The sequence below is a fragment of the Etheostoma spectabile genome, unplaced genomic scaffold, assembly GCF_008692095.1.
Source record: "Etheostoma spectabile isolate EspeVRDwgs_2016 unplaced genomic scaffold, UIUC_Espe_1.0 scaffold00003479, whole genome shotgun sequence".
NCBI lineage: Eukaryota > Metazoa > Chordata > Actinopteri > Perciformes > Percidae > Etheostoma > Etheostoma spectabile.
Genome location: NW_022603035.1, coordinates 30,081 through 52,988, shown reverse-complemented (window position 1 = coordinate 52,988; position 22,908 = coordinate 30,081). Strand labels below are relative to the sequence as shown.

The window sequence follows — 22,908 nt, the reverse complement described above, 5'->3', positions numbered from 1 at the left end:
TCTCCATGACAACGCTTCGTTATCCTTCTGTTGTAACTTCCAACTTTTAGGCTTTTTTGTAGCTGATGTATCGTTGGTTTTGTCTAAATATGAATGTGGATAATGTTAGTGAGATGCTTGCTACGGTTACATTTCTAATGAATTGTTTTATTTCTCTGATTAACTGCTTTGTTTGTTGTGCTAACGTTGGCGGTCTGCTGGAGCTGGTCTAACGTTGGCGGTCCACTGGTCTAACGTTGGCGGTCTGCTGGAGCTGGTCTAACGTTGGCGGTCTGCTGGAGCTGGTCTAACGTTGGCGGTCCACTGGTCTAACGTTGGCGGTCTGCTCTCCCTGCAACCCTGAGAACATCTTCCGAGCTGTATATTGTCATCTTGACAACCAACAACAACCGCCATTTTGTTGCGTACCAATGAAATTACCACGGCAAACAGTCCATCGGCTTTTCTTTCCTTTTTATTTAGTTTACACGTTCAACCAAAACCAGTAAAGAGTATAAGTATAAGAAAGTTATAATTTAAGCGTTTGTCTAATTCTCAAAAGAAATTAAAAAATAAAGCCACAAAAACAAAGAAGCAAAAAATTGTTTTCCTAAAAAGTGACAAATATATGAATAACAAAACCTTTAAAAAAGCAACAAATAAAAGTATTTTATCAGATTACAAAGGGACTGTTTTTATATTATATTAATGACATTGTAGAATAAAATGCGTCATAAAATGTCACACAAAGGCTTAAAAGGATGTGCACGTTAAATGATAAATCTGTAGAGCTTCTTAAAAAATGTTGACGTCTTCATCCTTTCATCAGATAGAAATATTATAACTTCTTAAAGAATTGAAGCAAAAACAGAGATAAAAGGTCCAGAGATGAATATCAGAGCAGATACAAAAACGTCAAAAAAACGCAGAAAAACATTTGGAAAAAGTGACAAAAGAATTGGAAAAAAACTGAAAAAACTAAGTTGGGAAAAAGGTTGAAAAAAATCAAAAGTGAAAAAAGTGACCAAAAAAAAAAATCAAGAAATAAATTACGAAAAGTGACAAAGAATTGAAAAACAAAGTTGGAAAAGGTTGAAAAACATGAAGTGTCAAAGACAAAAAATTTAAAAAAAGAAAAGAAACCAAGAAAATTGACAAAAGTTAAAAAAAAATATAACAATGACAGAAGATGAAAGTCAAAAATTACAAAAAAGTCAAAAAAAAAATTAAGAAATTCAAACATTAAAAAACTGACAAAAAAATAATCAAGAAAAGTGACATTGGAATTGGAAAAAAACAAAAAAAAAACAAAGTTGGTAAAAAAAGGTTGAAACAGTGACAAAATACAAAAAAAGAAAAAAAAAATTAGAAAAAAAAACAAAAAAACTGTCAAAACAATATTAAGAAAAGTGATAGAATATGAAAAGATGACAAAAATCAAGAAAAGTGACAAAGAATTGAAAAAAAAAAAAACACATTGGGGAAAAAGGTTGAAAACATCGAGAAAAGTGAGAAAAATCAAAAAGTGAAGAAAAAAAAAAATCAAGAAAAGTGAGAAAAAAATTAGAAAGTCAAACAAAAAAAACTGACAAAACAATATTAAGAAGAGTGATAGAATATGAAAAAATGACAAAAAAGTGACAAAAATCAAGAAAAGTGACAAAGAATTGGAAAAAACTAAAAAAACACATTGGGGGAAAAAGGTTGAAAAACATCAAGAAAAGTGACAAAAGTTTAAGATAATAATAATTTAAAAAAATGACAAAAACAAAAAGAATTGAAGGAAAAAAACAACTGAAAAACCAAGTTGTTCCAGATGAAGATACGACGACACCGTGCCTGGTTCCTCTGGACGTCTCGGCTCCGCCACGACGTCTGGAGGCTGAAACCGAAGCAGAGCTCAGACACAGAAAGGTCGGAAGGAAGCAGCTTAACTTCTCCAGAACGTTCCAGAACAACGCGATTCAGAGAGCTTCACATTAAAGGTGCAGTACGTAAGGATTAGAAAACTAACTCCCTGTCATATCTGCTGGAACTGAGCCTGTGTTCCAGGAGAACCACATGAAGCAGGTCGGCTCCTCTGGCGCCACCTACAGCCTGTGGAGAGGTGGTTGTGTACACCTTCAGCCTGCAGTGGGATCTGCAAAAATCAACCGCTCCCTGTTCAGATGCACCAATCAGGGCCGGGAGGGAAGGGGGGGGGGTCTAACTGTGTGTCAATCACTGCTCATGCACACGCATTTATTCTCGCTTGTGGGGGGGGGGGGGGGGCTTAGGAGTTGTTGACGTTCACATTTTTGGGCTAAGTCCTGGATCTTCACATCCTACGTACTGCACCTTTAAGGAGCATATAAAAATACGTACTGTACCTTTCTTTAACATATAAAAACACGTACTGCACCTTTAAAGAGTCCTTCAACATATAAAAATACGAGAATAAAAGTTAGAGTGCGGAATAAGAAATTAACTATATAAAAAAGGTCTTGATTTAAAAAGAACAGAGACGTGGACACACACACACGAGTAGAGTGCTGTCTTGTTATTTTAAGAATTAAAGATTAACTCTGAAATAATTTCTGGTCATTAAGACCAACTTCCTGTTTCTGTCAAAATTAATTTATTCTCAACGGCTGCATGTTTAACAGGAAGTCATGAAGGCGCTGAGTTCTAACGGCGCTTCACACATTTATTAGTTCAGTTCAGTTTGTCAAATGCACAAAATACTGTAAAGATGTTGTGTCAAAGGGTTAAAAATGTCAAAGGGTTAAATATTAAACTAGAAAATTCCGCAGAAATTTTATCAGTGTGCCTCCTACTTGGTAAACATCCAAATATCAATAAAACAATAACAAATAATTGTCTTAACCCTTCAGAGATATAACTTTTTAAAACCTATTTAAGACGTGTGTGTGTGTGTGTGTGTGTGTGTGTGTGTGTGTGTGTGTGTGTGTGTGTGTGTGTGTGTGTGTGTGTGTGGTGTCTGAGAGAGAGGGAGACAGATAGACATACAGAGTATGGTTGCCTGGTTACTAAGGACCAATAGGGAGCCTTTCATCTCTGTGATGTCATCTCTTTGATCTGTAATCCGTTAACGACTGCACCTGGCACCTGCTGTCACCAGCTATTCAGACACTGAACAAGCTCTCAAACAAATGATCAAAATACCTCTTGTACATTTTACCATTTTGCTCCAGTTGCACTAACACAAAGTACTTGTAACGCTGTAACACTATTATTCTTAAACTGCAGCAACAGCATTCTCATACAAACAATATAAAACAAGTTAACACAGACAAAAGAGGATTTCTTTCATAATGTGGGCCCTTTAATAAGAGTCCACACCGACACAAACCAATCGGACTATCAGACCAAACTGTGTACATATATAATAATAATACCAGTAAAGGATGTTTAGGGACTCACCTACAACGTCATCTTTTTCTTGCAAATGCACGTCCTGTGAAGAAGGACGTAGAAATAGTTAGAGTAGAATCTACATGCTACTTTTTTGAGAAACATCAATGACACAAACTCGAGTTACAAAGTGACTTCAGATGAAATAAAATACATATGTAAGATAGCAAGTCCAACGCAGTAGAGACGCATAATAGATCAGTTTGAGAAAATGCAAAATGAACAACTCTACGAACTCTCATGTTTCAGATTTATGTGGAAATGTTCTCCTTCTGAGGAATTAATACAGGACCATGACTCAGCGGGCTAAATACAAGACCATGACTCAGCGGGCTAACTACGGGACCATGACTCAGCAGATTTCAAAGTTACCTTTTGAGGACGATGGACGTTACTATGATGAAGAGAACAGTCTGCAGAGTGAAGATAAGCAGCCGGACAGCCAGGTGCATGTTGAAGGCTTTTGTTCGACAGACAGACAGACAGACAGACAGACACAGACACACACACACACACACACACACACACACACATGATTTAAGCTATAATGTAGACTAGTAATGCACCAAATGTTCAGTAACTGAAATCTTTGGCCAGAATACCAACAAAACAACTCCTCAGGTCCTATTTTAACGATCTGAGCGCCCGGTGCAGATGTGTTCAGGGCGTGTTTAAATCTACTTTTCCTAGTTTGAAGTTGGTAAAAAGGGTCGGTGCACCAGGCGCATGGTCCTAAAGGGTTGGACTTAGTGTCTTCATTAATCACAGGTGTGTTCTCGGTAACATGCATTCAACCAATCAGAGATCCTCTCTCATGCCTTTTAACAGCAAATCAGAGGACCTCTCCCATTCCCTTTAACAGCCAGGTGTCTGGTAGGACCAGAGTTGTGTAGGACAGGGCTAATGGACCAGAGTCTGTTAGGACCAGACTCCGGTAGGACCAGAGTCTGGTAGGACTGGGCTAATGGACCAGAGTCTGGTAGGACCAGGCTATCAAGGACACGGTTAATCTTTGACATCCTCAGTAGTAGATTTCTCCTACTTCACAAACCTTCTTCTTCTGCTCCCACGTGCAGGCTGTACGGCGCGGAGAGGGTGCCGTTGTTCCTCTTCAAACCACAGGTGTAGTTCCCAGAATCCTTTGCAGTCAGATAACCCAGATAGAGAGTGGGGTCAGACTTGGAGAGGGCGGAGCCGTCTCTGACCAGGTGACCTCCAGTTGGTGGATAGTGCAGATTCCAGCAGAACAGTTCAGTGTGACTGCTTCTCCTCTTTCAAACTCTCCGTCATCTCTGGAGCTCCTTATCTCCATCTGAGCATCATCTAAAGTCAATATGAAAAATAATAAAAATGTGAATTATAAACGTCCTTTACTACATTCAGTACATATATTTGAGCAAAACTGTTTTACTATAAAAAATAATTCTCATTCAATATAATCTTAAAAAATGTAATTTTAAAGCTTTTACCTTCGACTGTGACTTTCACTCCTCTTGGGTCAGTAAAGGTTCCTCTAGGATCGTTAGCTTCCACTCTGAAGCGATACGTTGCTTCGTCTTCCTTCTGTAAATCTGAGATCTGTAAAGTGCAGTCTCCCTTCTGGTCTCCCAGGTATCTGTAACGAGGGTCGTTGGTCTGGGATTGGCTGTCGTACACAGACGGTGTGGTAAGCAGACAGAATTCATGGTTGTTGCACCAAAGGACTCTGACGACCTCGATCAAGACTTCTCTTCCTTTGGCGTTGACAGACTTCAGCGGTATGAAGGAGCAGGGGAGGGTGATGGTCGATCCTCTCACACCACAAACAGGATCTGGGTAGTTCACACTTCGACCCAGAGCACCTGGAACAACAACACAGAGAGATTAGAATAAAGGAACTTGACTTTCTCTCTTAGCTTGGCTCCTCCCTCCTACGTACTTCTGCTACATTTTCATTTTCCTTCAGTACTGCGTCTGGTTCGCAATATATTTGCAGGTTTTCTCCAGCCAAATTTTTACCGGTCCAATCAGAGAACAGAGGGCGTGGCTGAGAACGATGACGTTGAGGTTGTGCACTAGTTTGAGGTGTAGTTCTGTAATGGCGGCGGAGAAAGATGCGAGCGAAGCCATTTGGTCAGTTGTATAAACGCTGCCGGATATCAAGAAGTTAAAGCCCAAGCAGGAACGATCTTTACTGAGTTATGTTGGGGCCCATGATGTTGTGGCCCTCCCCCTACGGGGTTCGGGAACAGTTTGGTTTTCCAGCTCGCTGCGTTAGTGGTGAAGGAGTTGGTTAAGGCTAATGCTAGCGATGCTAAGCTGATGTTGCGACGAAATGTTAGCAATTGGTTATGGCAAATCCAGAGAGGCTCTGGGCAGCTCCACTAGTTTTAGACTTCAACAGAGGACCCGCCTTCAAGGAATTTAACAATTGTCAATGGAGAGGGGCCAGACTCTCTGGACCAGAGTCTGGTAGTAACAGAGTCTGGTAGGACCAGAGTCTGGTAGGACCAGGTTATCAAGGACACGGTTAATCATTGACATCTTCAGTAATAGATTTCTCCTACTTCACAAACCTTCTTCTTCTGCTTCCACGTGCAGGCTGTACGGCGTGGAGAGAGTGCTGTTGTTCATCTTCAAACCACAGGTGTAGTTCCCAGAATCCTTTGCAGTCAGATAACCCAGATAGAGGGTGGGGCCTGACTCGGGGAGGGCGGAGCCGTCTCTGAACCAGGTGACCTCCAGTTGGTGGATAGTGCAGATTCCAGCAGAACAGTTCAGTGTGACTGCTTCTCCTCTTTCAAACTCTCCGTCATCTCTGGAGCTCCTTATCTCCATCCGAGCACCATCTAAAGTCAATATGAAAAATAATAAAAATGTGCATTAGAAACATCCGTTATTACATTTGTATATAATTCTCACTTAATATTATCTTTAAAAACGTAACTTTAAAAGCTTTTACCTTTTGATTGTGACTTTCACTCCTCTTGGATTAGTAAAGGTTCCTCTAGGATCGTTAGCTTCCACTCTGAAGCGATACGTTGCTTCGTCTTCCTTCTGTAAATCTGAGATCTGTAAAGTGCAGTCTCCCTTCTGGTCTCCCAGGTATCTGTAACGAGGGTCGTTGGTTTGGGATTGGCTGTCGTACACAGATGGAGTGGTAAGCAGACAGAATTCATGGTTGTTGCACCAAAGGACTCTGACGACCTCGATCAAGACTTCTCTTCCATTGGCATTGACAGACTTCAGTTTGTTGAAGGAGCAGGGGAGGGTGACGGTCGATCCTCTCACACCACAGACAGGATCTGGATAGTTCACTCTTTGACCCAGAGCAGCTGGAACAACAACACAGAGAGATTAGAATAAAGGAACTTGATTAAGAGCGAATGCTTTTATGTAAAAACTGAGAAATAGGGCTGGGCCACGCAAAGGATTCCTGATTTGATAACAGTCAATCGGGTTAGTGAAATTACAGATATAATACCAGTTTATTTTCTCTCTACTTTTCTTTTTCTATTGCATATTACAGAGCTGATGTCTAATGCCAGTGTAAAAGCGGTGTTAAGCCAGAAAAAAGTGGGAAAAAAACCTGCATTGAACAAGTCCTTCTTGAAACAAATTCTACTGGTTTTCTGCTACAAGGGGCAATTATTGTGTTTCTATTTTGGTTTTTGAAAGCATTATGATAGGATGCTCTTACCCAAGACTCTGACTCTCACCCCTGAAATGTCAGTGAAAGATGCTCTGACATCATTAGCTTCTACTCTGAAGCGATACGTTGCGTCGTCTACATTCTGTAAATCTGAGATCTGTAAAGTGCAGTCTCCCTTCTGGTCTCCCAGGTATCTGTAACGAGGGTCGTTGGTGTTTGATTCGCTGTCGTACACTAACGGATCGCCTGTCCGACACATGTGAGGACTCCGGCACCAGGCGACTCTGACGACCTCGATCAAGACTCCTCTTCCACTGTTGACAGACTTCAGCGGTGTGAAGGAGCAGGGGAGGGTGACGGTCGATCCTTTCACAGCCCAAACTTGATCTGGATAGTTCACACATTGACCCAGAGCAGCTGGAACAACAACACACGGAGATTAGGAACAAAGGAACTCGATTAGAGCTAATGCGTTGATGTGAAAACTAATATAGGGCTGGGTATCGTCAAAGGTTTTACCAAATTCAATTCAGAATTCACAAGGCCCCGACTTGATAACATTTTTAATTCTCTATCAATCAGAACTGTAGAAGTAACAGGGTTAAGTTATTGATATTATTGTTTTTGATAGCATTACCACAAGATGCTCTTACCAACGACTTTGACTTTCAATCCTGTTGGGGCAGTAAAAGATGCTTTGGGATCACTCATTTCCATTCTGAAGCGATACGTTGCACCCTCTTCTTTCTGTAAATCTGAGATCTGTAAAGTGCAGTCTCCCTTCTTGTCTCCCAGGTATCTGTAACGAGGGTCGTTGGTCTGGGATTGGCTGTCGTACAGAGATGGAGTTTCCTGACAGGTTTCATGATTCTTGCACCAGACGACTCTGACGACCTCGATCAAGACTTCTCTTCCATTGGCGTTGACAGACTTCAGCGGTATGAAGGAGCAGGGGAGGGTGACGGTCGATCCTCTCACACCACAGACAGGATCTGGATAGTTCACTCTTTGACCCAGAGCAGCTGGAACAACAACACAGAGAGATTAGAAATAAAGGATCTTGATTAGAGCGAATGTGTTGATCCATCCATCTTCATCCGCTTATCGGGTATCAGGTCTCGGGGGCAGCAGCTCCAGTAGGGGACCCCAAACTTCCCTTCCTGGAGCCACATTAACCAGCTCCGACTGGGGGATCCCGAGGTGTTCCCAGGCCAGGTTGGAGATATAATCCCTCCACCTGGGTCTTCCCCGAGGCCTCCTCCCAGCAGGACGTCCCTCCACTTAAATGTTCTTCCTTAAAATACAGGGGCATAAGTATACACCCCCTATGTTAAAATACAGGGGCATAAGTATACACCCCCCTATGTTAAAATACAGGGGCATAAGTATACACCCCCCTATGTTAAAATACAGGGGCATAAGTATACACCCCCCTATGTTAAAATACAGGGGCATAAGTATACACCCCCCTATGTTAAAATACAGGGGCATAAGTATACACCCCCCTATGTTAAAATACAGGGGCATAAGTATACCCCCCTATGTTAAAATACAGGGGCATAAGTATACACCCCCCTATGTTATAAGACAGGGGCATAAGTATACACCCCCCTATGTTAAAATACAGGGGGTATAAGTGGGGGTGTATACTTGATCAAAAGCCAATGTAATGAGTATAAAATCAGAGCAATGTGCGACATTCGTGGTGAAAATTCAGATATTCAAAGATAGATTTCAGGATTTCATTCATCAATAACAGAACTTTAATGAGAGATTTAATATTTCAACCCAGCCGTATTAAATTAAATGGGCCTCAGCTACAAAAACAGAAAGGAGAACATAATAAAACAGATTGAGAGCTGCAACTTCAGAAGCATAAAACATCATTACAGATATTAACATAACGTAGATAAAGACCACGTCTTACCAGCGAGCAGCAGCGTGAAGCAACAGAAATCTCTCTGTCCCAAACCGCCATCCTTTCTTCTTTAACGCGCTGATTTCATGTTTTAGTATATTTAGTATTTGTATGAATGTTGAACCTGCAGCAGTGATGAGAAAGGTAACGACTGACTGGAGAACAGAGACGGAGGACTAAAGTCTTTATGGTTGTTATCTCAGTTCCTCGTTTTCTTCCTGTGATAAACTGCAGACAACAAAAAAAGTGTTAACACACACCCAGTAACACACACAAAATGTGTCAAAAAAGCACATGACATTTCTTCATAGAGTTTATTTTCTGACATTTTCTAATGGTCCCCCATACTGTCTACATGTGCAGCTTTTGTATGTAATGGTAACATGCATTGTGTGTATTTGTTTTTTCTTTCACCTGTAGAAAATAAATGGAGTTAATTAGTTAACTAAGGTTCGGGAGCGGGGCCACGCCTAAACCCCCCCCCCCCCTACATCTACCGTGCTGCGCAGCCAGGCTCGTGTCTCGAGGCTCGTTGGCATATCGTCGTTAGGATATGAAAACAGTAAATGCTGCTTTGGATGTGAAGGATATTAAAAGTGACGGTCTGGACATCGATGAAGGCCCGGCGTCTCCAGGCTGCTCCAGACTTGTTTGTCTGTAAAAATGAATGAAAATGCAATAAAATGCATGCAATATTAAACATATTTGTAACTAACCTATGCAGCATAGATTTGGACTTTTTTTTTTTTTTGTGAATTCATAAAGGTCCATTCCACTATGCCGGGCTGATTTAGCACCAGGTCTCCAAAGCTGACTGGACTGTGAACTAGAGGACGACAACGGGACTAGGGCTGCACAATTAATCGCAATTTTATGGAAAATCGTATCATGAACTAGTGCAACATCCAAATTGCAGGGCGGTGCAATATTTGTTAAAGGCAAAATATGTGTCAAACCATTGTAAAATAAAATACTGTGGTGCTACAGAGGTGTCCCGGCATTTGAATTGTAACCTACAGTCTAAAAAGTAAATAAAAACCACTTCAATTATTTTCTTCAATGAAAATTAAACTAATTATACAATTCGCTGATATCGTGAGTCATGTCGCAACCGCAGTATAATTCAGCTGTGACCATCACAGAGCGCTGCGCGGCCAGTTGAGGAGTTTTATTCAATCCGAGCACGGATATTGACTCATATTACTCGTATAATACTTGTACTCGGCAAAAGTGCTTTATCCGTACCGGATACTCGTTTCAGCCGGGTACTCGGATCCTCCCTAGTCAAAATAATCATTAAAATAAATATAACATATAACAAACATTATGCATCACTCTCAGATGGCCAAAAATATGTCTTATGTCATTGCCGAAAGATCTTCTCCACTTGAAGCATACGTCAGCCATTTGTGGAGACTGTTGGAGCTTAAATCCTGCTCCGGTCTCAGGGTCTCAGATAAATACACTCAGAAACCAAGATGTTGATGAATGATCATTTATTCAGTGGAATATTCCAGAGACAAGTCATGAAACTCAGCATGCAGCAGTCCCAGAGTGGTCTGACCCTCTTTATTTACTCCAGGGCATTAAACCTTGTGCCTGTTCTCCTTGTCTCCCCAGATAAGATGTGGCCTTCACTCCCACACTTTAACTGTCTCTCCCCTAGGACATCCTGACCTGCTTCAGCAACAATAGTTACACTAAGAACTCAGTTAGTTGCACAGGCAGTGTCCACTTCTCATATGTCATTAATAAAGCATTGGAGCATTATAAGCATACATAATTATTCACGGTAAATTTGTGGTTTATCATACTTCAATATATGGTTGAAACAAATGTATTTCCAACAAGACCTTTGACTCTATGCGTACCTCAAGCTACTTTTTGAGCTGGCGCTGAAATTTTAGCCGAGGCCCAAGGAGAGGAATCAGGGAGATCAAGCTGATTTTGTCCAAAAGATACAAGCACTCTCTATCAATCTGCTCAGCTGCAAAACACAACATTAATTGTATATATTACCAATAGTTACATTACAGTTTTTATTGGGTTGACAAACACATAAACGTGTATAAAGCAAGCGATACTGTATTTATTACCAGCTGCAAAATGGTCTTTACCTAAACTTGTTTTAAACCCCCCAGAATTAAAGTGAGTACTGTAGAATACCTTCAAACGCCGGGAGCAGCTCAGCCAGGGTCCATTCAAGAAGTTTCTCCTTCACAAAATCATCCATCTGTTAGAAATGAATAGAGACAATTTTAGGGTCCCATATGATTTATTATTATGGATTGTTCTATAGGTCTATAGCTCACTGGCCATGTTGACCAAAGTAGTAGCACTAACACTAAGAAGTACTATCAAAACCACTAGAGCGCTCATGTTGACTGTTTAGATTCAACAGTAATCTCTCATGCTAAACACCCAAATGAGAGAATATCTAGGATGATCAAAATGAGTCCAAGATGTAAATTTTAACTTAAGTATAAATATGTGTTCATTAATATGGATACTATAGCATACAGTAAACACTGTAGCAGTGTACATTCACACTAGTACTTTTCTGTAGGGTAATAACCATTGCATTTTTAGATTAACCTAGCAAAGAATATCAACATTTTACATAATCTAAAACAGAACTAATGCCCAGCCTTAGCAGCCCAGCTGAGTCCGTGCAGTACAGACTGGAACATCCCTGAAATCATTTGGCACTTTTAAAACTGAAAATCAACACAAACACAGCTAAAAATATTCAGTAAAATATCTTAAAACGCAACTGTTTCCATCCTATTGAAGCATGTATCACCTAAGATACTGTAATACATATTTCCATAGTACAGCATTATCTTCAGACTACAGGTTACAAAGTCTAGGAATGCTCATCAATTGTTAAAGACAGCGGGTGTTTCCCAATGTCACGGAAGGATCCTCAAAAGCCAGAATTTGGAGGACGCTACGTCATCAACGTCCAATCGGTCCAATGTCGAGGATCTTCCAAATTCCTCCAAGGACGGAGTCCTTCATTCAGAAAAGTTCCCATAGACAGAGAAGGATGCATATGTATCCTTCGCGGTCCCAAATCACCCACAATCCTATGCGGGCCTTTGCCGGCTCGTTAAAAAAAAAACTTTGAGCGCCATCGCTGACGGTGAAATAATAATTTAAATGTAAGTATCTTTAGTGTGTGCCGTACATTTGTTATCACCGTTAATGTTTTACATCAATGTCAAACTTAACGCTTTAAAGCTTGTACACATTGCTCTAATAATTAGGTAGATACACCCCGAGCTTTTCCGTTAACATTTAGGGTTTCTTCAGCTTCAGGTTTGTTTTTAACTTAGGTTCAAACTTACTTAGTAACCGGTAGATTTCTGGTAAACGTGGGGTCTGTTCAGTCTGCTTGCGTTGCGTCTCTGCTTGTCAGTTTTTGGTTTTTTTAAACCGCCTGCTGGCTCTAACAAGTTTTTTTTGAGTGTCTGAAACTTTCTTGCTGTATTTTAAAAAAAATAGATAAAAGGGAGCTATGGTATTAATAAATAATATTAAAAAATTAGGATACACACACAACCACACAAACACATTCCAACCCCCCCTCTCATGATCAGTGATACAGAATAATGAGCGATACAGAGAGTACTTCAGCTGACACTGCACCACCAGTCTGTTAGGGGTTCAGTCGGACCCGGACACAGAACAACACAGGACGACAGGAAAAGGTAACAAAAAGGTTTAATCCACAAAAAACACAAAAACCAAGGAACAGAAGACGGTGAAGGTGTAAGTGGTAATCCAGTCCGGGAAAGCTGCACAGAGTGGTGATGGAACACAGAATCTGTGACGGAACGAAAAAACAAAGTTAGTCAAATAGCAAGGCTTAGTAGAGCAACAAACACTAAGTGACTGGCCTAGTTACCACTTGGGAGTATATAACAAACTGGCGCTGAAGAGGTGGTCAGCCCGGGTTTAAATACTGTGGTGGTGGGGGTGATAATGATGAGAAGCAGCTGTGCAGGTAGACGGATAATGGTGATGTGGTGCAGCTGTGCTGGCAGACCGTTCCCTCTAGGACGCCCTCATGTGATGGACACACAACACAACACAGACTCACTGGGGAAAGGGGGGAATGGAACACAAAAGGCAGCAGAACCACAACACAGTCAGTTTGCAGAGTGAGGGTCAAATCAGTGACCATGAAAACACTGGCAGTGTGTATATATAACACAAACACACACACGGTGTGGAAATGAAAATAATGATCACACTGATCATTAAAAAAAAATGAAGTTCAAAAAAGAAAGTTATATTGAGTGTGTTAACACTTGTTCATTACATTTTATTTCATAATTGCAACCGCATGTGTTGGATTCATTGTTGCAAAACTTGTTGTGTATATAGTTTGTTTGTTAACATGACAACACCTTTGATCTGAAGCCAGTTGCTGTCATGTAAATAGTTTTCTAATCAGCAATAAATATAACAATTTCTGAACAACCAATATCAATAGCATGCTTAAAATAACAAACCGGTTAAAGCCCCGCCCATCTCCGGTTTAGGCCCCGCCCAGTCTGAGTACAGATACAGATACATATAATTCATGTGGTAAACAGATACAGATAATGCTGTACTCGCTCATCCCTAATATAGAAAACTAAAAATGTACTAGCTACTGTTGGAGGAGAGGCAGTTAGCTAGCTAGATACAAGATGAGTTTGAGCTAACAGTTAATAGCTAACGTTAATGTCCTGTAGCCTTATGGCTCGCTAGCTAGCGTTAGCTAAAGTGAACTTTTAGGCTTGTTCGAGATGAGCTGCGCCTCGCCCGAAAGTGGACGAGAGCAGGCGGCAGCAGCCGGGGAGGGGGTGTCGGTACACGATACGTCCTGCCTGCACGATCCGTTCTGCGCATGTGCAATATGTTCGTCGTATCATCATCTGGAACATATCTGCTCTAATATTCATCATCTGGAACAAATCTGCTCTAATATTCATCATCTGGATCACATCTGCTCTAATATTCATCATCTGGAACAAATCTGCTCTAATATTCATCATCTGGAACACATCTGCTATAATATTCATCTCTGTTGTTAATATAATCTAAATCAAACATATATTGCGTCTACGTGCTTGATTTTGCTTCAATTCTTTAAGAAGTTATAATATTTCTATCTGATGAAATAATGAAGACATCAACATTTTTTAAGAAGCTTTACAGATTTATCATTTAACTTTTATGCCTTTGTGTGACACTTTATGACGTATTTTATTCTACAATGTCATGAATATAAAATAAAAACCTGCAACCTAATAAAAATACTTTTATTTCTGGAGTTTATTGCATCTTTCAGTTGATTGCTGCTGACAAGACGGTGAAAAAACTTGTGTTATACAAAGTATAAAGAAAGCTTTTGTACTAATATCTGGCAGTTTGGATAATTACACACTGAAGATGGACTGAGGGGTCCTTCGATGGTACTTTCTTCTTCTTCTTCTTCTTCAAGGTTTTACGGCAGTTTGTCGCCAACCCGTTCCTACTCCTACTGATTATTACTCGTTATTTAGTCTTGTTGTTTCACTATATTATAATCTTCTAAGTAGACCAGAGCCCTTCAAAAATGCAGAGATATAGTCCTGCTAGACCCAACATTATTGTCGATATTAGGCTTTTCCCAATCTATCAGTATCGTGTTAAAAAAAAAAACCATTTATAATGACAAATATATGATTCTGATGAATGAATATTTAAAAAATACAATAAAAAAAGTCTGGATTATTTAAAAAATATACGTATATCGGCATTTCGGATTATTAAAAAACAAATATTTGTATCGGTATCGGCCGGGCTCTAATTTCCTCCCAGTTCTGGAAACCCCTTCAAGTAGATACCATGCAGTGGAAAAACACCAATAGAGCCTCTTTTATGCAATATACTTATAATATATATACTGTACATATATATAAATGTATGTCAATATTCACATAGCAAGTTTTTGTCATTGATAATTTGTCGGGGTTTGGGTTTGCGGTTTGGGAACCCTTCTGATATTGGAGAAAATGTTCCAATCATCCGGTTCCGTGTTCTTCGGTCCGTACGGCAGCCGCCCCTTGTTGATCTGGAGAGACACGACAGCACACACGTTACTTCCTGCATCACGTCTCTCTTCAGTTCAATCAACACAGTCAAAGGTGGAAACATCAGCCGTGTCCGTACCTTACAGAAGAAGTAAAGGCCAGCGGTCGCCAGCAGCAGAATCAGCGGCAGGACGATCCCTCGGACTCGAAAAGGCCTAGGATCTGATCCAACACAAAGTCATCAGATCTACATCGTGAGTCCCAAAGATCCCACTGAAGGGTATATGTGGAGTTCATCTTTATCAGAATTGATGCTCTGAGGACAGAGTTCCCTTTGTTGTACAGATTATAAACTCCTCTGAGAACAACATGTAGAAATAAGACTAAGTTACGCTAGGATATTTGCCATTTTGATAAAACTCAAAATAATTATTCAGCCCAGACATCTGCATGTCTTGACATTGTCCTTAAGTTTTACATTATCCACGAAGAAGAGACTGTGGATTCTACTTGACACATGTGAAATAAAGTTGTTTTTCAGTGTGCCGCTGTGCTGCAATAGCAACAATCGGCGCAATGACTACTGTTTCTCATACTTATTATTATTATTCCGCCTGTTTTTTGTCCGGCTACTAGTCCCGGAGCGTTGCGAACACGCGCACACAAAATACATCAAAACGTGTGTAATGAGCGGGAATGGTGGGCTATGACTTTTCTAAGAAATTTGCCGCGTGGTTTTCACGGAATCGCCAAAAAACGTGAAAATATGTTGGCTCCATACACGCTAAAAGTACTGTTTTTTTTAAATGGAGTCTGGTTGGTTTAGCGCTAGCTATGTCATAGCTGTTTCTGGGAAAACAGAAATGTCTTAAATAGACACTTTTACTGTTTTTAGATCATTATTATTATTATTAGGATGTCGTTCAGACCAATAATCACAGTCAGCTTACCTATTAAAGTGAGCGAGAGCAGACGGCTCTCAGAGGAGAAGTTATGAGAAAAAACAAACTGGTGATAAACACAGCTGTAGTTTCCTTGGTGGGCGGGCTCTGCAGCAGGAAACAGGAAGTGGGCAGAGTGATTGACAGCTGTCTGGGTGGAGCTGTGTGCTGAGTCGGAGGAGGTGAAGCTGAGCTGGAAGGAGCCTCCTGGGTACTGTGGCTGGACGGAGCAGCTGATGTTAAAGTTGGAGCCCCTGAACACCTTAAACCCCTGCTCCTGGGCCTCGGAGACCCCGTCCATGGAGGAGGACACAGAGATGGTGGGCTGCAGCAGGAGGTCTGGAGATAGATAGATAGAGAGATAGAGAGATAGAGAAAGAGATAGATAGATACTTTATTCATCCCGAAGGAAATTTCAGGCATCCAGTAGCAAGACAACCATAACACAACAAACACATATACACACATGTATCACACATATACACACATACATAAGAATAAAAATAAAAATCACTCACAGAGATGCAATGACCATGATAAGGTGAGATACTAGGGTAGACTGTGTGTAATGATGATAGTGTAAAAGTGACAAAGTGAACAGTGCGAGATGATTGGCTGAAGCAGCCTGTCTGTAAACTAGAGGGTGAATATTTTTCGGGACTCCAGCGGGTCACATGAGGGACGGATAGAGCATAGAAATCAACGGGAACGGAAGGAGTCCATGCTACGGGGAGGGGGGTGGGGAAGGTGGGGAAGGTGGGCAACCAAGTCTGATAACTTGCTTATACAACATAAGGAACGAAACAGGAGCGGGATCCGGGAGTCTCTCGGGATCTCGCAGGACAGGATTTTTTTTGGGGGGGTTAGTCATATGATAGGGACATGCCAGGAGTATTTTCGTCGGCTTGGGATGGGCATCTGATTCCCGTGTCACGCTTACTGTAAACACAGAGAAATGATTGCCAGATTGGGCACCTTCGATCTGAAACTCTTCTTCTACAGTTGACCTACTTTACGTTTGAATGTGTATGTAGGAAAGATCAACAAGCCACAGACAGACGTGTTCAAATTTGATTCATTCAATAAATTATTATTTCTGTCTTAAATCCACCAGCCATTTTCATATTGAAACATTTGCAGCATCCTGAGCCTTTTTGGTTACTATTTTTTACAAAAGCTCCCGCAAAATCAGGCATTTTGGGCCGCAACAATCCAAAAAAAAGGACGCGAAATCCTGGAGGGACTGATTAGCAAGAAAGTTGCTTAAAGAAGGAGAGATGTGTGAGTGTTGAGCAGAATGAGTTTGTAGGTTGGAATGTACAGATGATGTCACTGACGGGCTTACCTGAGCAGATGAGTTTCAGGAGGAGTAAAGACTTATGGGATTCTGCACACTCCCACAGAGAATATCCAGACTTAACACAGTCAGGCTTAATACGCCAAAACAATATATTACTAAAGTACTGAAACGGTAGGCTTTCTTCTTCAGAAACAACCGAGCCACAGTGCAACCCTCTGCAGGCAGCAACTGCTAACTTCTGGGTCAAGTCGGATTTAGTTTGATAATTTGCTGGTCTCCATTCCCCCTGATGGTTCAGCTCCAGGGTTCCTGAGCAGCGACTGGCTCCTCCCACCAACCTGACCGGCTCTGAACAGAAACCAGAGAGTCATCAGTAAAAGAGTTTCATTGGAACAGAAATGAACCAAATCAAAGCTGGAGTTCTTCTTCTACCTGAGCAGGTGAGTCCAACAGCTGTTCCAGATGAGCAGGTGTTTCTATCTGAGCTTCTACAGTCCAGGAGAGCAGACTCATGGCCTCCACACTGGAACTCTTTGGTCCATGTTGGCGCACCCAATTTTCCATAGAGCGCCCCCTGGAGGAGTACAGGAGCCCCACAGCCAAGCTCCCTGCAGACCACCTCTGCATCCTGCTGGTCAAAGTCCTGTTCACACACTGAGGACCAGGTCTGGGTAGACTGGTCAGACTTCACCTCCAGTCTGCCTGAGCACAGACTGGTCCCCTCCACCAGCCTCACAGAGTCTGGAGGGATGATAGAAGATAAAGAGAGAGACAGAAAAGACATCAGACACAAACTAAAAGATGTCATGAAACAATTAAGTGATTCAAACAGAAGTTGATCATTAACAACAGACTGCAGCCATGTTACATACCATCTACATTAAATACACTCTTAAAATTGTTTTCCATTTTGATAGATAGAGATACTTTATTTATCTTGAAGGAAATGAAGGTGTCCAGTAGCTTGTATACAACATACATACACAGGCACCCAGACATATGACATATGACATCCACGCACACATACTACAGAAATACAAAGAAAGATATTAATAGTGTGCCCTTAAAGGCAAAAGACCAGGCTCAGCTTCCTCCTCCGCTCAACCTACAGTACAACACGCTGGCCTGTCCTGGGAACATTCACCAGTGGTTAAGGAGTGAAGATTGCTGCACACTCTGCAATAGCTCAGCCGCCAGAGGGGTATCGCCTTTGCCACTGACCTCAGGAGGGTCTTTATCTCACTGTTGGACCTCTGCCTTCACTGTCCTACTCCACTGCCAGAGTAGACCTGCTCGGTCTCCTGAGGGGTTTCACTGTCGTCCTGTTTGGCCACCAGATGGGTTTTACTTTCAAAGCCAGCCGCCTGTGAATCCTCAACGTCATGTTCCACCGTCTGAGGGGTTCCACTTTCACTGCGGTTCGTAGTCATGGACCCTGGACTTAGCTGTCTGCAGCCTTTCTGTTCCCCAGTTTGACTGTTCCCAGTTCCCTTGTGCCTACCTTCCTCGGTTCCCTGGCCCCGTTGTTCTTTTGTTCTCCGTTCGCCCTTCCTGGGTTGTTTTGTGTTTGGGCCTCCAAAGTAAAGGCCATCAACATGAAACTAGAGATTATTGTTTGCCATGACACTCTGAGGCTCTGGACCCAATGTCAGTGAAAAGGTGGTTGGGAGGTGTAGACGCATTTTGGCCTGTATCTCCCACTTTACACTTTGCAGATTTAAAAATCACACATCCATGCTACACTTGAAAGAAGATGAATCACATGGCTTAGGCCATGCCCTTTGGGCCAGCTCGTTGTTTGCAAAACTTGACATTCCTGTTTGCCGTGCCACCCTGAGTCTCTGGACCAAATTGGGAGAAAATCCGCCATTACGGGGCACTCCAAATACAAAGGGCCCATGAGATTTCTACAACATTGGAAGGAGAATCATCTAGGGCCGATCCTGAGGCCACGCCTACAAAATTGTTCTGATTGGTCAAACGTTTTTACATCCCTCCCCCCCAATGGATGTATAAAATGAATGAAATCGGGAATGCTGCGTCTTAAATTAACTACAGACCTTGCTGCTCACGTGTTGCGATATTTTCTGACCTTTGCTGCCGGCACGCTGTGGGTTCAACTTTAAAGGTATAAGACACTTTATTGTCACATACTGTACATGTTGCAAAATTAATTCTCTGCATTTAACCCATCTCTCAAGGGAGCAGTGGGCAGCCATTGACTTCGGGAACCAACTCTAGATCTGAGCCAGTGCTTTGATCAAGGCACTGACTGGAGAACCTAGTACATCTTTGGGGGGGGGGGGGTGGATTTACGCGTTGAAGGCTTAGACTCTGTCATAACTGCTTGCAGTTCTTCTGAATCTTTTGAATCACATTAAATATTCCTGCTTCACAATAGCATGTGATTAATTGCTTTAATGTATCTGACTGACAGCAATGCATTGAGATGTGTATCGCATCGGCCTCAGACCAAAGACGGAAATAGTCTGCTGCCTTTCTAGCTGGTGCACGTGTGTGTCAACCTGGGTACATTACTGTCATGGAAAATGTCATAGATGATGTCACTGATGGGCTTACCTGAGCAGGTGAGATTTATGGTCGACGTAGTGATACTTGATGCTGCACACTCTCTCAGAGCACATCCAGACTGAAGGTCAGGTGTGAACCACCACACATGTCTGTGGTCTGAGGACGTATTTACCTGTCCTTCAGACAGGGCAGAGCCACAGTCCAACTCTTTGCAGGCAGCAGCTGCTAACGTCTTGGGCCAGTTATAGTGATCAACTGGTCTCCATTCCCCCTGATGTTTCAGCTCCAGGGTTCCTGAGCAGCGACTGGCTCCTCCCACCAACCTGACAGGCTCTGAACAGAAACCCGAGAGTCATCAGTAAAAGAGTTTCATTGGAACAGAAATGAACCAAATCAAAGCTGGAGTTCTTCTTCTACCTGAGCAGGTGAGTCCAACAGCTGTTCCAGATGAGCAGGTGTTTCTATCTGAGCTTCTACAGTCCAGGAGAGCAGACTCATGGCCTCCACACTGGAACACTTTGGTCCACATTGGAGCCTCCAATTCTCCATAGAGCGCCCCCTGGAGGACTGAAGGAGCCCCACAGCCAAGCTCCCTACAGACCACCTCTGCATCCTGCTGGTCAAAGTCCTGTTCACACACTGAGGACCAGCGCTGGGTAGACTGGTCAGACTTCACCTCCAGTCTGCCTGAGCACAGACTGGTCCCCTCCACCAGCCTCACAGAGTCTGGAGGGATGATAGAAGATCAAGAGAGAGACAGAAAAGACATCAGACACAAAATAAAAGACTTTTTTCCCAATGTCAACATGAGGACAACATGAAGACAACATGAGGACAACATGAAGACAACATTAAGACAACATGAGGGCAACATGAGGGCAACATGAGGGCAACATGAGGACAACATGAGGACAACATGAAGACAACATGAAGACAACATGAAGACAACATGAGGAAGACATGAGGGTTAAATAGGTTTGCTAGGGCCAAACACATCCATGATGTTCAACAAAATGGACCATCAAAAACAAGTCCACTTCCCTACAATTCAGGATGTCATTGTCCTGGATAACTTTACAGTTAAGTCCAATGGAAAGCAGCGACTGTCCCAGTGACAGAGGAAGGAACACACTGGAAAATATACCGCCATAGATGTCATACATGATGCCACTGGTAGTCTTACCTGAGCAGGTAAGATTCAGGCTGTAGATAGAGGATTCTGATGTTGCACACCCCCTAAGAGCAGATACAGACTGAACACAGTCAGAGCTGATCCCCCAAACGGGTCTGGCGGAGAACTCTGTTCTCTTTCCTACAGAAACAGCAGAGCCACAGCCCAACTTTCTGCAGACAACGGCGGCTGCCTTCAGAGTCCAGTCAAGGTAAAAGGACCACAACCTGCCCACGTCTTCCTGTTTCTGGAAAATGTTTTCATTATATAACTTTGGTTCCCAGCTAGAGTTTATCACTGGTCTCCATTCTCTCTGATGGTTCAGCTCCAGGGTTCCTGAGCAGCGACTGGCTCCTCCCACCAACCTGACCGGCTCTGAACAGAAACCAGAGAGTCATCAGTAAAAGAGTTTCATTGGAACAGAAATGAACCAAATCAAAGCTGGAGTTCTTCTTCTACCTGAGCAGGTGAGTCCAACAGCTGTTCCAGATGAGCAGGTGTTTCTATCTGAGCTTCTACAGTCCAGGAGAGCAGACTCATGGCCTCCACACTGGAACTCTTTGGTCCATGTTGGAGCCTCCAGTTCTCCATAGAGCGCCCCCTGGAGGACTGAAGGAGCCCCACAGCCAAGCTCCCTGCAGACCACCTCTGCATCCTGCTGGTCAAAGTCCTGTTCACACACTGAGGACCAGGTCTGGGTAGACTGGTCAGACTTCACCTCCAGTCTGCCTGAGCACAGACTGGTCCCCTCCACCAGCCTCACAGAGTCTGGAGAGATGATAGAAGATAAAGAGAGAGACAGAAAAGACATCAGACACAAAATAAAAGATGTCATGAAACAACAGAAGTTGATCATTAACAACAGACTGCAGCCATGTTACATACCATCTAAATTTAATACACTCTTACAACTGTTTTCCATTTTGATTAATTTTAACATGTTGTCAAACAATAACATGACAACAATTCCTATTTAAATCAATTGTAATTGGTTGTTAATGTTCATATTACTGTCTGTAATTGCCTCCTTTCAAAGAAGCATAAAAAATATACAGTATTTACTTATTTTCAAAATAAAGGTTCAACATCATCATTACAGGAAAACCAGGATGAGCTTGGATTTTCAAAGCCTCAATAGTTACTTTAAGTTAATGCTATGCTAATCATGGCCCTAGATTTTCAGTATAATAGGTCCTTACGGGCTAGACATTAGCTCTGTCTCCATCCACACGTTTTTATCCAAATTAAATGATATTGAATGAAAAATGTCTTCTGGAAACAGTAAAATTTGATGGAATTTCATGAATATTGACTCAAAGGAAATCCGTTCGGTCTCATCTGATTTTCTCTTGATGATGTTCTTCTTATGTGATCAACGCTGATGGAAACATTATTTACTGAATAATAGTGAGTTGGGATTAAGTTTTAGGTCATTTTATGCTTGCAACCCGCCACAAAACACAGAAGAAGTTGTAGTTCATTTCCCCCAGTATGTCCTCTCTGTCTGCATACATGTGGGGGGGGGGGGGCAACAAAGACAGATGGGACGTCCTGGGGAAGTCAATGGAAGACGCTCAGACAGAGAGACATGTCTCAAAAAAGAGTCTCGCAGCGATGCCGGGGGAGGGGGGGGGGGGCAATAAAAGACAAGTAGCATCTGCATCGTCAGAGCGATGTGTTGATAGCGTTGTAGTTTTCTTATTATAGCTCGATATGTCTCTATCAGCTGGAACGTGAGCTCTATTACAACTTGTCCCATAGTGATCATATGATGTTGTCCCATAGTGATCAAGTGATGTTGTCCCATAGTGATCAAGTGATGTTGTCCCATAGTGATCAAGTGATGTTGTCCCATAGTGATCAAGTGATGTTGTCCCATAGTGATCAAGTGATGTTGTCCCATAGTGATCATATGATGTTGTCCCATAGTGATCAAGTGATGTTGTCCCATAGT

The 22,908-nt window shown here is 42.1% G+C and overlaps 1 protein-coding gene, 1 long non-coding RNA gene and 1 pseudogene across 2 annotated transcripts; all 3 read right to left on the bottom strand.

Annotated features, from left to right (window-relative positions):
* Positions 1-1,816: 1,816 nt before the first annotated feature.
* LOC116676603 (uncharacterized) lies at positions 1,817-3,856 on the bottom strand. Its single transcript, XR_004328782.1, has 3 exons — positions 3,766-3,856; positions 3,403-3,436; positions 1,817-1,861 (listed from the first exon to the last, which is right to left on the bottom strand). It is a non-coding gene; the product is annotated as an uncharacterized LOC116676603 (long non-coding RNA).
* Positions 3,857-4,428: 572 nt separating this feature from the next.
* On the bottom strand, positions 4,429-8,981 carry LOC116676602 (sialoadhesin-like; annotated as a pseudogene).
* Positions 7,658-21,782, bottom strand: LOC116676604 (scavenger receptor cysteine-rich type 1 protein M130). Its single transcript, XM_032507599.1, has 8 exons — positions 21,414-21,782; positions 20,967-21,329; positions 20,201-20,509; positions 19,832-20,116; positions 15,961-16,290; positions 15,081-15,232; positions 11,109-11,175; positions 7,658-8,046 (listed from the first exon to the last, which is right to left on the bottom strand). Exons 1-8 carry the CDS (start codon positions 21,763-21,765, stop codon positions 7,658-7,660), a joined length of 2,247 nt encoding a protein of 748 aa, XP_032363490.1. The 5' UTR covers positions 21,766-21,782.
* Positions 21,783-22,908: the final 1,126 nt, after the last annotated feature.

Excerpts from the sequence above, each read along its gene's own strand:
- LOC116676604 (XM_032507599.1), bottom strand. The coding sequence starts at position 21,765 with ATGTCTTTTCTGTCTCTCTCTTTATCTTCTATCATCTCTCCAGACTCT. Across the intron at positions 11,176-15,080 it reads AGAGAGACGTGATGCAGGAA|ATGGATGATTTTGTGAAGGA; the intron begins GTAACGTGTGTG and ends CATTTCTAACAG. Across the intron at positions 8,047-11,108 it reads GCTGCTCCCGGCGTTTGAAG|CTGCTCTGGGTCAAAGAGTG; the intron begins GTATTCTACAGT and ends TTGTTGTTCCAG.